At 47.8% G+C, this 13,871-nt stretch overlaps 1 protein-coding gene across 3 annotated transcripts in view; it reads left to right on the top strand.

The window, feature by feature from the left end:
• Positions 1-12,126, top strand: part of ABLIM3 (actin binding LIM protein family member 3) — a 119,757-nt gene extending 107,631 nt beyond the window's left edge. For 2 of the 3 annotated variants that reach the window (XR_007726470.1, XR_007726469.1), the window contains 6 exons: positions 34-181; positions 1,853-1,882; positions 2,485-2,543; positions 3,397-3,457; positions 4,238-4,874; positions 9,963-12,126. Coding sequence is in view for 1 of the 3 variants with exons in the window: in XM_050794008.1 (XP_050649965.1) it covers positions 34-181; positions 1,853-1,882; positions 2,485-2,543; positions 3,397-3,457; positions 4,238-4,245; positions 4,794-4,874; positions 9,963-10,076 (501 nt within the window). In the remaining 2 variants the exon portion in view is untranslated. The remainder of the gene's footprint in view (positions 1-33; positions 182-1,852; positions 1,883-2,484; positions 2,544-3,396; positions 3,458-4,237; positions 4,875-9,962) is intronic. The other variant, XM_050794008.1, reaches the window with a different exon arrangement.
• Positions 12,127-13,871: the final 1,745 nt, after the last annotated feature.

Below are 13,871 nucleotides of genomic sequence, written 5' to 3'. Positions count from 1 at the left end.
TTTCCTTCTAACTTCATCTTCCCCCACCCTCAGCTCCAAAGTGGAATCGGCCGGCTGATTCTGAAGGAAGAGATGAAGGCCCGGTCGAGCTCCTATGCAGACCCCTGGACCCCTCCCCGGAGCTCCACCAGCAGCCGGGAAGCCCTGCACACAGCTGGCTATGAGATGTCCCTCAATGGCTGTAAGCACTGCTCTGGAAGCCCAACAGGGTGGGGACACCTTCCTCCATGACTAGCTGGCAGTGTCAGCTGTTCTCTCTGAGTCAGGCTCCCTTGAGGCACAGCCCATGCATCCTCTCTCTTCTTCCTCACAGCAGCCCTGGGTGGGTGGGGTGCCTGTATCACCCTATGTATACAGCTGGGGAGTGAGGGCACAGATGCCTTTGGTAACTTGCCCAAGATCACTCAATTTATCAGTAATGGAGCTTACTTAATCAGCTTCCTTGCCTATTTTTATAAATTAGGTTCTATTGGAATGTAGCCAGCCCAGTCTCAATCCCCTGGGCTAACAAAAGAATCAGAAGAGGCTGGCCACAAAGGTTAGCCCCAAACCCTGTAATGCCCCCTCTGGAAGCTTCATCGAGGTCTAGAATACGATTTGGAAAGGGGCTGTATGGGACTCCACATAAGAGCGTGCTCTGCCTGGAGCAGTCACTCCCATTGCTTTGGGGCATCGGAAGCTCTGACTTCCAGTCAGATTCAGTGTAAAGAAAAATGTCTTATAATCATCAGAATGGCTCAAAGATGCAAGGGATGGCCTCCTGAGGTAATGAGTCTACCATCACTTGAAGTTATATAAGCAGGGGCTTTATTCAAACACTTCTTGAAAATCTCATTGCAAGCTCCTCCCTATTCCTGGACACACACACACACACACACAAACACACACACACACACAACACACACACACACACACACTCTCTCTCTCTCTCTCTCTCTCTCTCTCTGCCTCCTCCTTTTCTTACTCCTGTGAGATGCAGTCCTGCCAGGAAATCTCATCTCAGATCAATAATTTATGGATAATAAAATGCATCATTTGTTATACTTCTTGTGCCAGGCATTTGTAGGTATGTTACACTCCTGTAGAGCTGCAATGTAGAGGGATTATTTTCACCCGCTTTATAGATGAGAGAACTCAGGTTAAGCCACTTGCTCCAAGTGAGAACCAGTAAGTGACTGAGCCAGGATCAGACCCAAGTTGGAGTGGCCCGAAGGCCACAAGCTCTTCCCTCTTCCCCATACTACACCTTGACTCTCAGTGAGATTGAAGATGTTGATGTTGGTGGCAATAATGACACAATCAGTTTTATGGAGTGTTATAGATGCATCAGGCACTATGCTAAGTATCTCACTGTATTGTGTCACATATTCTTCACAGTAATCCTACAAAGGAGACTATCACTCCCCATTTTGCAGATGAGAAAACCGAAGCGTGATTAATTAGATTGTCTGAAGTTAGATATCTACTGATGGCAGAGCCAGAATGAACTGCTGAGCCTGTTTTCCTGCCTGACCACTGAGGGCCGCTGTGTTCAACCCTGCCTCTGGGGTCTGTGCAGTGCACCAGTGCTGTTTGCAGTTCGACCCTGTTCAACCACATCTGCGCAACAAATATCACAGAGCACGTGCCCTGTGCCAGGTGCCAGGCTAGGAGCTGGACAGGGGAGGGAGATGGGGTGCAAGTGCAACAATTAAAAACTGACCAGTGGGGAAGGAGGGGCTGAAAGAGGCCCCTTTTCCCAGCCAGCCAGGGGGACCAGGTATGGAAGCCACGTCTCTTTGTCCCCATGAATTGTCTCCACCATGTTTGTCTGTCCTCATGAGCAATGACCTCCAGCTTTTCTCTCCTGCAGCCCCTCGGTCACACTACCTGGCTGACAGTGGTAAGTTCTGCCTGCCCTACCTTCAGCCCATCATGTCCCATGAGGGACAGAGCTGTGTCAGCTGCAGTTCTCCATAGCTCTAATGACCATACAGTGTGGATGTCCCAGCACACTCCTGACCTCAAATGGTCTACCCCATTGTATTTTTCAGATTGTGGGTCTGCATTTGGGGTTCTGGAACTAGGATTGCCATCCCCAAACGATGGTCCCAGAGAGAAAAAAGTGCACATACCTCCTCTACCACCTGGGAGCCTTCCTACCTGGGTTCTGAGCTTGACTTCCATTCCAGGGCCTTTGTCCAGAGCCAGCCTGTGGCCAGGACACAGGGGTCTATCACAGGAAGATAGAGATGTGCAGATCAAGGACAGAAGAGTGTATGAGTGGGTGCCTTGGGCAGGTACCTAGAATTCTGCTAGAGTGAAATGCCCCCAGAGACAGTCAAGTTGCAAATCTGGAGAGCATCAGGAAGAGTTGGTGGCCTCTGGCCTCCACCCCTTCCTGCTAGGTTGGGAGCAATATTGGCTGTTGGTGGCCAGATGACCTCGGGGAGAGGGACTCATGGCTTGAGACTCCTGGTAATTGCTCTAGATCCTTCTTTTCAGATCCTCTCATCTCCAAATCTGCCTCCCTGCCTGCCTACCGAAGAAATGGGCTGCACAGGGTAAGAAGCTGTGCTGGGAGATGCGGGGGGGGATGTTGTCCCCAAAATGCTATTAGATCCAACATTAGCTTGTTGTAAGGTGAAATCTGGGCAAGGGTCCTGGGGCTAGTGGTGGGTTAACTGAAATAACCGTATGGCAATGACTTGCTCCCCTCCCTGGCGACCCCTTCATGAAAAGGGGCCCCCATCGGGGGGGCTTGGGAACAACTAGTATTTATTGGGCAATAACTCTGTGCCGGGGACTCAGCTAAACACTTTGCAAGCACTAATTTGTTTTGTCCTTCACAACCCAAGGAGGTGGTTACTATCATTTACCCTACTTTGTGCATGCAGAAAGGCACAGAGAGGTGAGGTGACTTGCCCACACTCTTCAACAAGAAGTGGTGGAGCCAGGATTCAAGCCCAGGCCAGCTGATCCCACAGCCCATCCCCAACTGCTGTGCTCCACTGGCCTCTAACATGGCCTGTACGTTTTCTGAGCTCCCTGAGCACGCTGCTATGGAAAAAGAAAAATGATGAGCAGGATAAGGATTGAGAGTTCATAGAAGGAGTGACTTGCAACTTCCAACCAGGTTGTCAGGGCAAATCTCCTAGAAAAAGGGGTATTTGAGCAATGAAAGAAAGCATGAAGTGAAATTCACCAAATAAATGGATATACATTGAGTGCCCAGCATGTGCCAGGACAAAGCACAGGGATGGAGCAGCGAGTTAACTTTCCCTAACTTGAGACAGAGGCTGCTGAGAAGGCCCTATGTCCCACAAGCGCTGGTTCATTTTCTGGAGGTGGGTGAGTGCTTCAGGGAGGCAGAAGTGAGCTTATCTCAGGCCAGCCCTGGTTCTGTCTTTTCTGCAGACGCCCAGCGCAGACCTCTTCCACTACGACAGCATGAACGCAGTCAACTGGGGCATGCGAGGTGAGTGCAGGCCTGCAGGGGGTCTGCAGGGAGAGGGCTTCCGGATGTACCACTCAAAACCGCTGCTTGACCCTCGGCAAATGATGGCTACAGATTCTGTCCCCACGCTGGGCTGTGTCCAACCCTGAGTTCTTACTCTCTTTCACTTCCCACCCTCTCCCTTTACCCCTGCTCTTCCCTCATCCTCTCAAGTCCTGGCCTTGGGTGATCTCCAGGCCACCTGTTCCATCTGGGTTCCCAGAACCATCACAGAGTGCTGCTCTCCTCTCCCTGGACGGTGGAGCAAGGGTTGCCTGCCAGTCCCGGTGGAGGAAGCACTCACAGTCAAATACAAACTGTTCCCAGTAAGAATTCCATGAGCTTTCTGCTCTCTGCCAGTGACGCTTTCACACCAACCTTGACCAGCTCCTATGAACAAACTCAGGCAGCAGGGGCCCACATTAGAACCTCGAAGGATTCCCCACAGAAGACAGAGGATCTTGTCCATGTGTTTCAGATCTCAGATTCTTCTAATTTCTATTCTAAATATCTCTAAGGCCATTTTTTCCTTAGAACTATCTCAAGATCAGCCCAACTCCTATCTTCAGCCTTCCACTGTGCTCATACCATTCTTGATTGTCCTTCAGCGTGAATTCAGCAAGGACAAGCTCTCTGGTGGTCAAGAGAAAGAGACAATAGAGGCCAGACCCCCTGAGAGAGTAAGACAGAGGCCCGTGTAGTGATGCAAAGCGAAGACTGATGGGCTCCATTCTGTGTGTGTGTCTCTTTTTCTCTCTGCAGAGTACAAGGTAAAGGATGTGCATAGACCCTGGGAGTCTCCAGGATTCTTGGAGCTGCTACACTGGGGATCACCAGGAGGATGACAGCACTGTCTATGTAGGGAAGGGAACAGAGATAAATAACCCCAGGGGTCCTTTCAAGACCAACATTTCCTGTCCCTCCTTGGCCCACTTTTCCTGAATCCTGCCCTAGGTCTCTTGCCTACTGAAATCAGATGCTCTCCCTGGGCTTTAGAGACACTCTGGTGACTTGCCAGTCGCCAAATATTAGACACTTACATTCGGTAGGTCATGTGCCCATATTATACCATGGGCACATGGCAAATACCTCCAAGCTTATTCCTAGCAGTATTAGGAGACTCTCTGGGGCCTTGCCTTTTGAGAGAAGGTATTTTAAGGCTGCTGGGAAACCCCAACAAGGGCAGATCCAGCCCTTCCTCCAGACTTAATTTCTGGCCCTTTCTGGATAGAACAGAGAGCCCAGACACAAAATATACCTGAAAGGAACAAGCCTACCACCCTCACCCAAGCTGGAGACCACCTCCCTTTCTCCTTAGATCTACCCTTATGAACTGCTGCTGGTGACTACAAGAGGAAGAAACCGTCTGCCCAAGGATGTAGACAGGACCCGTTTAGAGGTAAGTCTAAAAAACTGAGCAGGAGCTCTTGGGTTCGAAGAAATTTTGGAAGTTGCTTGGTCTAATCCAGCTCAAGAGGGCTGGGTGGAAGAGTGGCTTTAAGATCACACAGCTTTTTGAAAAAGCAGGGACTTGAACCAATTTCCTCAGCCCAAAACTTCCCCATGCTGTTCCCCAAAACTGCCCCATGCTGTTCCCCCAAAGCTGCCCCATGCTGTTCCCCCAAAGCTGCCCCATGCTGTTCTTTGCTGCCTCCTCTTCAATTCAGTTAGTGTCTGTGGTGCACAGAGACAGTAAGTCCTCCACTAGGGCCGATGCTTCTGCAGAACTGCAGAAGAGCTAGATTTGCTCCCTGCCCCCAAGGGCCTGCAGTCTCAGGATTGTGCATAAAACTTGTGCTTGTGATGGGGGACAGAGGGAGGCAGCACTATGTAGAAGGAAAAAATGCATAAGTAAGTCTTGAATCAAACTCCCTAGGTTCAAACTCTGATTCTGCCATCACTAGGCGGGCAGCTTTAACCAAGCGACAACCTCGCTGCAACTTGGTTTTCTCCTCTGTAAAGTAAGAGTGATTGGTGTGCTTCCCTCACGCTGCCAAGAGAAGTGAGTGAGCCAATACCCATAAAGCCCTTAGCATAGAGTCTGGCAACATACTGAGTATGAAGTGCCCAATGAACATTAGATTACTGTTGTCCAGGGAAGACCACTAAGGCCTGAGGCAGTCAACACAGGTTTGCAGAAAAAGTCACGTCTTACATGGCAGCAGGCAAGAGAGATTGTGCAGGGGAACTCCCCATTATAAAACCATCAGATCTCATGAGACTTATTCACTACCAGGAGAACAGTATATGGAAAACTGCCCCCAAGATTCAATTATCTCCACCTGGCCCCATCCTTGACATGTGGGGATTATTACAATTCAAGGTGAGATTTGGGTGGGGACACGGCCAAGCCATATCAATGCCCTTCCCATCTCACCAGCCTCCTTGCTCCTCAGGGCCCCGCACTAGTAATCCCTGTGCCCCAAAGCTTCCTCCAACCCTCCTACAGGAGGGGTCACTCCCCTTGTCCTTTGACCTCCTCCAGCCTTCTATCCAAAGTGCATCAAGCACCTCTCACTCTCTTGTGTATCAGATCATGGATGTGTCCATTTCCTCTGCCTGACCCTGAATTTCTTAGAGACAAACATTGTCTGTCCTTTACTACAGGGCCTGGGCTGGGAGAGGTGTTAGAAAATGTTTATGGAATTGAGTGCAGGCTTCTGAAACAGGAGGCTCAGCACTCCTCGGGAAGAGCATACGAGCCGCCCTTGACTTGTTGGCGTGGAATTGGCCCAGGGTGGAGGGTTGGGGCAGGAGGGGAATGTACATTATCCAGGAAGCTCTGCGAGTTCTTCCAACTCTAGCATGCTGGGTTGCTAGAAGTGGGTGATTCTCCTCACATTTTAACAAGGGCCTCCGCCTTTCACTGTCTCCAAATGAGAGCGTCCACCAGTGCTGAAGGGGACAGCTCCCAGGGCAGTGCAGTGAAGCCAGTTTTTAGGGATGGGAACATTCTTTAGGACATCAGAATCACCCAGAGGCTTTTTAAAAATACCATACAGGGGCCCCACGGTAGACCGATTCAATCACAATTTGGGGAATGTGCTCAGGCCTCAGAACTATTTAAAAGCACCCAAGGATGTCTAAAGCATAGCCCGAGCTGAGGCCCATGGGCTAAAGACACTGCCCCAGCCTCCTTCACTAATTCCAGGAGGGGACTGAAGAAGGAAGACTGTGACCCTGTCCTCAGGGAGCTCAGAGAATAGATATTCATTCATCCAACAGATATTTACTGAATCATCCTCACCTTACAGAGGGGAAAGTAAAGATTCAGCAAGGCTGTCATTTGGTCAAAGCTGATCGCCTAGTGATGACAGAATCCGAGTGGGAACTGAGGGAGCTTAACTTGAGCCTTGTGCTGCCTCCCCTTCTTCCACCATCACAAGCACTAGTTTTATGTACAATCCTGACACTGTGGGCCCCCTGAGGGCAGGGAGCAAACCTAGCTCTCCTCCTATGTCCACAGAAGCATCCAGGTACTGTTCAAGATGCTTGCAATATATCAATGAACAAAGCAGAGACCCCTGCCCTCTTGGAACTTACATTCTTGTGTGAGGAGACACAAGATGTGTCTCCTTTATTTGTGTCAATATTGTCAACACAAAGAAAAAATAAATGACACCGTGTGTTAGAAGGTAATGAGTGCTAAGGAAAAAAGTTAAAAGAGAGAAGAGAAGGGGATTAGGAGAGGAAGAGGCGAGTTGCAGTTTTAAATAGCATCATCAGAGCTGGTCTCATTGGATGCATGACATGTAAGCAAAGGTTCGAAGTAGTTGAGGAGTTGGGCATGCTTTTATAAGCAGGAAGAACTTTCTGGGCAGAGAGAACAGCCAGTGTTGAGACCCTGATGCAGGAGTGAGCTTGTTGTGTTTGAACATAGCAGAAGGTGAGTATGTCTAGGGTCACGTGAGCACAACAAAGATGAGGAGGAGAAGATGAAATCCAAGGAAACTGGGAGCAGCTCACACGATGTAACAGGTGCATGAAAAGATCACCATGATAGTGAAAGTGACCAGATTGAGTGCTTTCTGTGTGCCCTCAAGTGCTGAGCACAAGACCTGTATCTGCTCATTCATCCTCATGGTATTCATGATGCAGACACTAGGAAGCTCCCATTTTCCACAAAAAGAAATTGAAGTTCAGGAGGGGTTAAGTAACTTGTCCATAGTCACATGGCCATATCTCCCCGGCTCTAAGAGATGCTCTCTTAACCTTCCTGCTTTAACACCTTTCTATGGCAAATGTCAGATGGACAGTGGTGGCATTAGGGGCCTTGAGAACTGGAGGGAGAAAGGAGGCCCCAGCTGGCCCTTAGAGGAGAGAAGCCCTGGTCTCCTTCCAATGTGTCCTACTTGTGAGCACGTTACCTGAGGGTGACTTTTGAACACGTTACTTGAGGGTGACTCTACCGTTCCTTTATATCAAGTCTCATAACAAAGATTTTTGAACATAGTGGAGAAACTCAACTAGAGAACCAATACCGACCACCACCCTCCAACAACAACAAATGATTCCAAAGTACAGTTTCCCTCAGTCTTCACCATGGAAGTAGCAGAGAGGGGGACTCTCCTATCCAGGGTGTCTTTCATCACTTACTTGAGTAGCACAAACATGGACAAGTCAATAGTACAAAGAAAGAGTCAGGGTCTTAGGGATCTAACAAGCAAATATAATGTGTGGGCACTGCCTGGGTCCTAATTCAGACAAACCAACTGTAAAAAGACATTTTCAAGACAGGGACTTTGTAATGGGCAGGTATCAGGGAATTCTGAGGAATTCTTGTTAAATTTTCTTGGGTTTACTCATGGCATTGTGTAACCACAATGTGAGAAAATATCCAGTGTGTTTTGAGATACATTCTCAGGTGCATAGGAATGAACTGACACAAAGTCTAGGCTTTGCTTTAAAATATTTCAGCAAATAAAATAGATAAATGAAGCAAATGTGGAAAACCTCACAATTACTGGATCTGGATAGTGGACATGGGCTTTGTCCCGTTTTCTCTCTTTTGTGTAGTTTTGACATTTTTCATAGTAGAAAGACTTACTTATGAATTTTTTAATGGGGCTGACCAAAAGGGGCATTGGGAATGTAATGCATTTTGCCTGGACTTTGGTCCCAGCTCTACTACTTAAAAAATTATTGACCAAAAATTGTCAATATTACCTTTGCTTGAAATTCTGAAGGTATGGTGAAAATGCTAGTTCACATAGCCATGCGCCATGGCTCACACCTGTAATCCCAGCACTTTGAGAGGCTGAGGAGGACAGATTGAGCTCAGGAGTTCAAGACCAGCCTAGGCAATATGGTGAAACCCCACCTCTACTAAAATACCAAAAAATTAGCCCAGCGTGGTGGCGCACACCTGTAGTCCCAGCTACTTGGGAGGCTGAGGCAGAAGAATCGCTTGAACCAGGGAGCTGGGGTTGCAGTGAGCTGATATGCCACTGCACTCCAGCCTGGGCAACAAAGCGAAACTCTGTCTCAAAAAAAAAAAAAAAAAAAAAAAAAAGGTTCACAGTGACAACAAGCCAAAGAACTGACAAATTATTGTGTGGTCACATACATAATTTTCATTGAATCTCCTTCATTACCCAATTAGCTCAGGTAATTGCTACCAACAAGCCAGCTTAAGTGAACCCATTAAGTTTCCAGGCAGTATATATGCCATATATTTCTCTTTTTAAACTTAATTTTAAATTCCATTTTGAAAAATTTTAGCTCTCCAAGAAAGTTTCAAGAATAGTAAAATGAACATCCATCTACCGTTCACTAAATACACCAATTGTTAACATTTTACTTTTTAAGTGCTGTATGTTTCTAATTCTAAAAGCTTTTGACAATGTATCACACTTTTAAAGCTGCTTAGAAGGGAGGAAGGGAAGGAGGCCAGAAAGAGGAGAAAATCTACTATAGAATGCAGACAAGGGTTTGATTATAAAGCATACTTGTTTTCATATCAGAAAAAGATGCACTTTGGTGCATCAAAAATTATGAGCAGTAATGTTTTTCATTGACTGGCCTGATGAACAGCCTTCCAGATCATTTGTTAAAACATCAGTAAGAGGAAATATCCCCTAAAATCTTGGACATGGCTCCTTTTTCTCTCAAAGGGGAGTGAGATAGCGTGAATCCACACACACTTCTGGATGCAAATACATGGAGCAGGCATGCAGAAAGGGAAGGAGTCAACAGGGGACTCCAAGGGGTGTGTAGTGGAAGCGGAAGCCCCACTTGAGTCATAGGCACAGGAGGCCTCTTCAGCCAAATCAGCTCCAGAGTCCTCCCTGGGGAAGTGTTCATTCCATATTCACTCATTCAACAAATATTCATCACACACGCCCCAGGCTCAGGCACCATGCAAGGTACAGGGTGCCCGGAGGGAACACGCAGCACCCACTGCTGCCTCCACCTGCCCCCACATCTTGCATCCTCATGCTGCTCTCTTTCTCTGTCCCCCCACCCCCACCTGCCCTGCCTCCTTCAGCGCCACCTGTCCCAGGAAGAGTTCTACCAAGTCTTTGGCATGACCATCTCTGAGTTTGACCGGCTGGCCCTCTGGAAGAGGAATGAACTGAAGAAGCAAGCCCGGCTGTTCTAGGCAGAGGCTCTATAAATATATATGCATTTATATAAAGATATATGTAAAATCTCTCTACTGAAGCTCGGTATAATCCTCTCTTGTGTAATGGGACACACTGCCTGCCATGAGACTTGCTTTTCTGTACTGTCAGGCAAGCCCACGTCATCGAGATATTTTTATGCTCCTTACTTTCTCTTTTCTAAGTGCTGTGGGATCTGGGAAGGGATTTGAGGGGACTCTGTCCTTTTATTGGGGATCCTTTTTATACTGAAACATCTGTCCTAACTTGAGTGCCCCAAGGTCCAACTCTCTTTCCTAAAGAAGGTGCCTGAAAAAGTCTCTCTTCTCTCTGCTTCGTGGCCCCTTTCTTAAATTTCTAGGGCTGATGCTGACCATGGGGTTTCCACACCTTATTGGCCCCAGAGGGGCCCTCCCATGGGAAGATCTGCAGCAATCTCCCCAAATCAATGAGCGCCTTTGAGCGCCCACGAAGAACTTTCTCAACACCCCCAATTAGGAGCTCCGTGCTCTCTGGGGGCAATGCAGTTAAAAGTGTGAGTCTCAAATATAGTTATTACACCAGTCAACAGAAGTAGACAGGGCCTAGGCCTCTCCTCAGCTCCCTAACCCTCCTCCTTCTGCCCTGGATTGTAACCTCTCCCTTGTCCAAATCTAGGATTCATGGTAGGAAAAGGAAAAGGCCCTTCCCTTCCCTCCACCACTTCCAACTGGCCCCTTTGCCTGACCTGGACTTGGAGAACCAGAGGAAAGGAGAGGGAGCGGAAGTGGGAGACAGAGCAGGGCACCTGTTAGAATCAGAGCTGCAGGATTTCTTGGGACCCTCCTCTCTCCCTCACTGCTCCCAGCACCTCCTGACCCTTCCCCCTTTCAAGGAGAGGCCCATGATTGCAGCTTGTATTCTTTAGCCTTATTACAATCTATGTGCCTGACAACTCAACACACCGCAGGGCTAATGTTCCCACCAGAGCTCCAACTGAACAACCAGAGAGACAACTCTCACCGCCCTCCAGAGAGAAAATAGGCCATGTCCCAAAGAAAGGTTCTTGGTCTATGCCTCTGGTCTGTGGGCTGGCAGGGCAACCATAACATACCCCCCCCCCCCCCCCCAGTTCTCAGCTCCTGCTGCAAAGTTGGCCATGTTTCACAGGGAAACTTTTGGAAGAGTGGCTGCTTATGAGATTCCAAAATGAAGTGTTAGCCAACATCGCTCATGGCCATCCCGGATTTCCCCGGTGGCTTCCTTTCCTGCCTGCTCGCCTCCCTGAACAGGGGAGAAAACTTAACCTCTCTTCTCCTCTCCAAACCTTTCACCTTGAGTGGGCAATGTTTGGTGGGGGCTGTTCCTTCTTGGAGATGCCTTGAGTCAGACCATTTTGAGATCATGGAGGAAGGATGAAGAAGTGAAAATGACAATAATGACTCTCAAGAGGCTGGTGATGTGACATGGCAAATGTAGAACTGACTTAAATTGAACAAACCCTCACTGAGCACCTCTGATGTTGAGCACCTGCTGAATACTGAGCACTGAATGGGGGAGGGGGAGGGGAGCACAGGGGTGAGTCAACCTGGGACTTGGTCTCAGGGACATGCCTACCAATAGTGGGTATCGTAAGGCATGTACCCAAACATAACAGATGTAAGGCAGAAAGTGATCAGAGAAGGAATGAGAAAGTGTGCGTGATGTTAATGAAAAGTCATATGCAGTTAGAGCAGACCAAGGAAAGCTTTCTGAAAGAGATTGCATCTGAGGAAAATTCAGGAAGGATCTTTGTAGATTGGGAGGAGATTCTAAGTTGAAGGGGTGATAGGGTGAGGGGCCACAGGGAAGTCTGCTGTGTTCTCATGTAGGATGTCAGCCCTCCCTGCAACTTCTCTTTTTGGCCAATGTCTTTTCACTTTCCTCACCCTTTAGAATCGTCCCCAGCCAGAAGCAATCATGGAAGCTGCCTCATTGTCACTGGTTAAGAACTTGGCGAGATTGAAGGGCTTTTGTTATTGTTGTTGGATATTTTTGTTTCCCATAAAAGCACATCATTTCAACCCTAAACCTGTGTCCTTCTGTTGTTTCTTGTGTGGGAGTGGAAATGACTGACATGGGAAGAGGCTGACCCCTGCACATTTTTCAAAATAAAAGCACCAAAACAGCAGCCACTCCTTTGACCTCAGTTTCTTCTTCTGTAAAATGAGAACGTTTGGTAAAGGTAAACATCACTCAGATTGTTTTCTGTAGAATGCAGGATCCCTCAAGATGCTAGAGGATGTTCCAACAACAAAGAAGTTCTGTGATCAAAAACAATAATAATAGTTGCTTATTACTAAGCACCAGCAATGTTCCAAGTTCTATGCGAGCACTTCACACCCATCATCTCATTTAAGCTTCTGAAACAACCCAAGAAGTAGCCATTATTAATATCTCCATCTCCTAAATGAGTAAATAGCTTTGAAGAGAACCACAATTACCGATGGTAGAGCCAGGAATGAATTCCAGCCTGTCTGACTCAGAGAGACCGGCTTACCGCTCTTATTAGGCAAAATCCTTCCAGCTGCAGGTAAAGAGAGCACCTTATTACAAGTGGCTTCAACAGTGAGAACACGTGTTGTCTTGCACAACCAGAAATCCAAGGCGCAGAGTTAGTACATTCAGCAGCTCAGGGATGGAGTCCAGAGCCCAGGTTGTTTGTATCTCTGTGCCCCACCATCCTCAGCATGTTGGTTCTTGCCCTCAGCCACATGTCCTCTATGTTTATAAGAGGCTTCTGTGGCTCCAGGCATCATGTCCTCACACAATCATATCAAAAAACAAGAAAGTCTATTGCATATCTATTGTAGTCGGAAAAACTTCTCCGAAGTCCTCAGTAGACTTCTGCTCGGATCCCACTGGCCAGAACTAGGGATATGTCCATGCCCCTGCTGCAGTAAGGGCTGGGAAACTGGGCATTTGGCATTTTCAGCCTCAACAGGGGGAACCAGGCTCTCTACCAACAAAGAAGAAGAGAGGAGGGCAGAAAAGGAATGGCCTGTGGTTGAGGAAATCACAGCGCCTCTGCCACAACCACTGTGCCATGAAAGAGCACATCACATCCCTTCTCTTGTAGACTCACAATGCACATTGCCAAAAGTCCTGAGAAGTCCCACCATAGTACCCTTGTTTAATCCAATATTTTATAAACGAATTTAACATAACCTCTGTTTAAGACATGCTAGGCTTACTGTTATTTTGTTGTTGTTGTTGTTGTTGTTGTTGTTGTTGTTTTTGAGATGGAGTCTCACTCTGTCGCCCAGGCTAGAGTGCAGCAGCGTGATCTCGGCTCACTGCAAGCTCCGCCTCCCAGGTTCACACCATTCTCCTGCCTCAGCCTCCCGAGTATCTGGGACTACAGGCACCCACCACCATGCCCGGCTAATTTTTTGTATTTTTTTTTTTTTTAGTAGAGACGGGGTTTCACTGTGTTAGCCAGGATGGTCTTTATCTCCTGACCTCATGATCCACCCACCTTGGCCTCCCAAAGTGCTGGGATTACAGGCATGAGCCGCCGTGCCTGGCCAGCTTACTGTATTTTATCTGTTCAAAGATGCACACTTTTTTCACATTTCAACATCTCTGAAGATGAGATGTGGCTTAGAATTAAAAGTAGCTCCTTTTCTGAGCTCTCATTCTGCTATTCTTCAATAAGAACCAATGCTGACTTTCAGCCCCAACATGGCCCCTCCAGACAGGTGGCTCAAATGTGCAAAAAGATACTCAAGAATGCATTTGCTCCCCGCCTACACATGCACCCAACAAATATTCGT

This window comes from Macaca thibetana, chromosome 6, assembly GCF_024542745.1.
Source record: "Macaca thibetana thibetana isolate TM-01 chromosome 6, ASM2454274v1, whole genome shotgun sequence".
Lineage (NCBI taxonomy): Eukaryota > Metazoa > Chordata > Mammalia > Primates > Cercopithecidae > Macaca > Macaca thibetana.
Note: the sequence above shows the minus strand (reverse complement) of the source record. Positions and strands in the feature narration are given on the sequence as shown.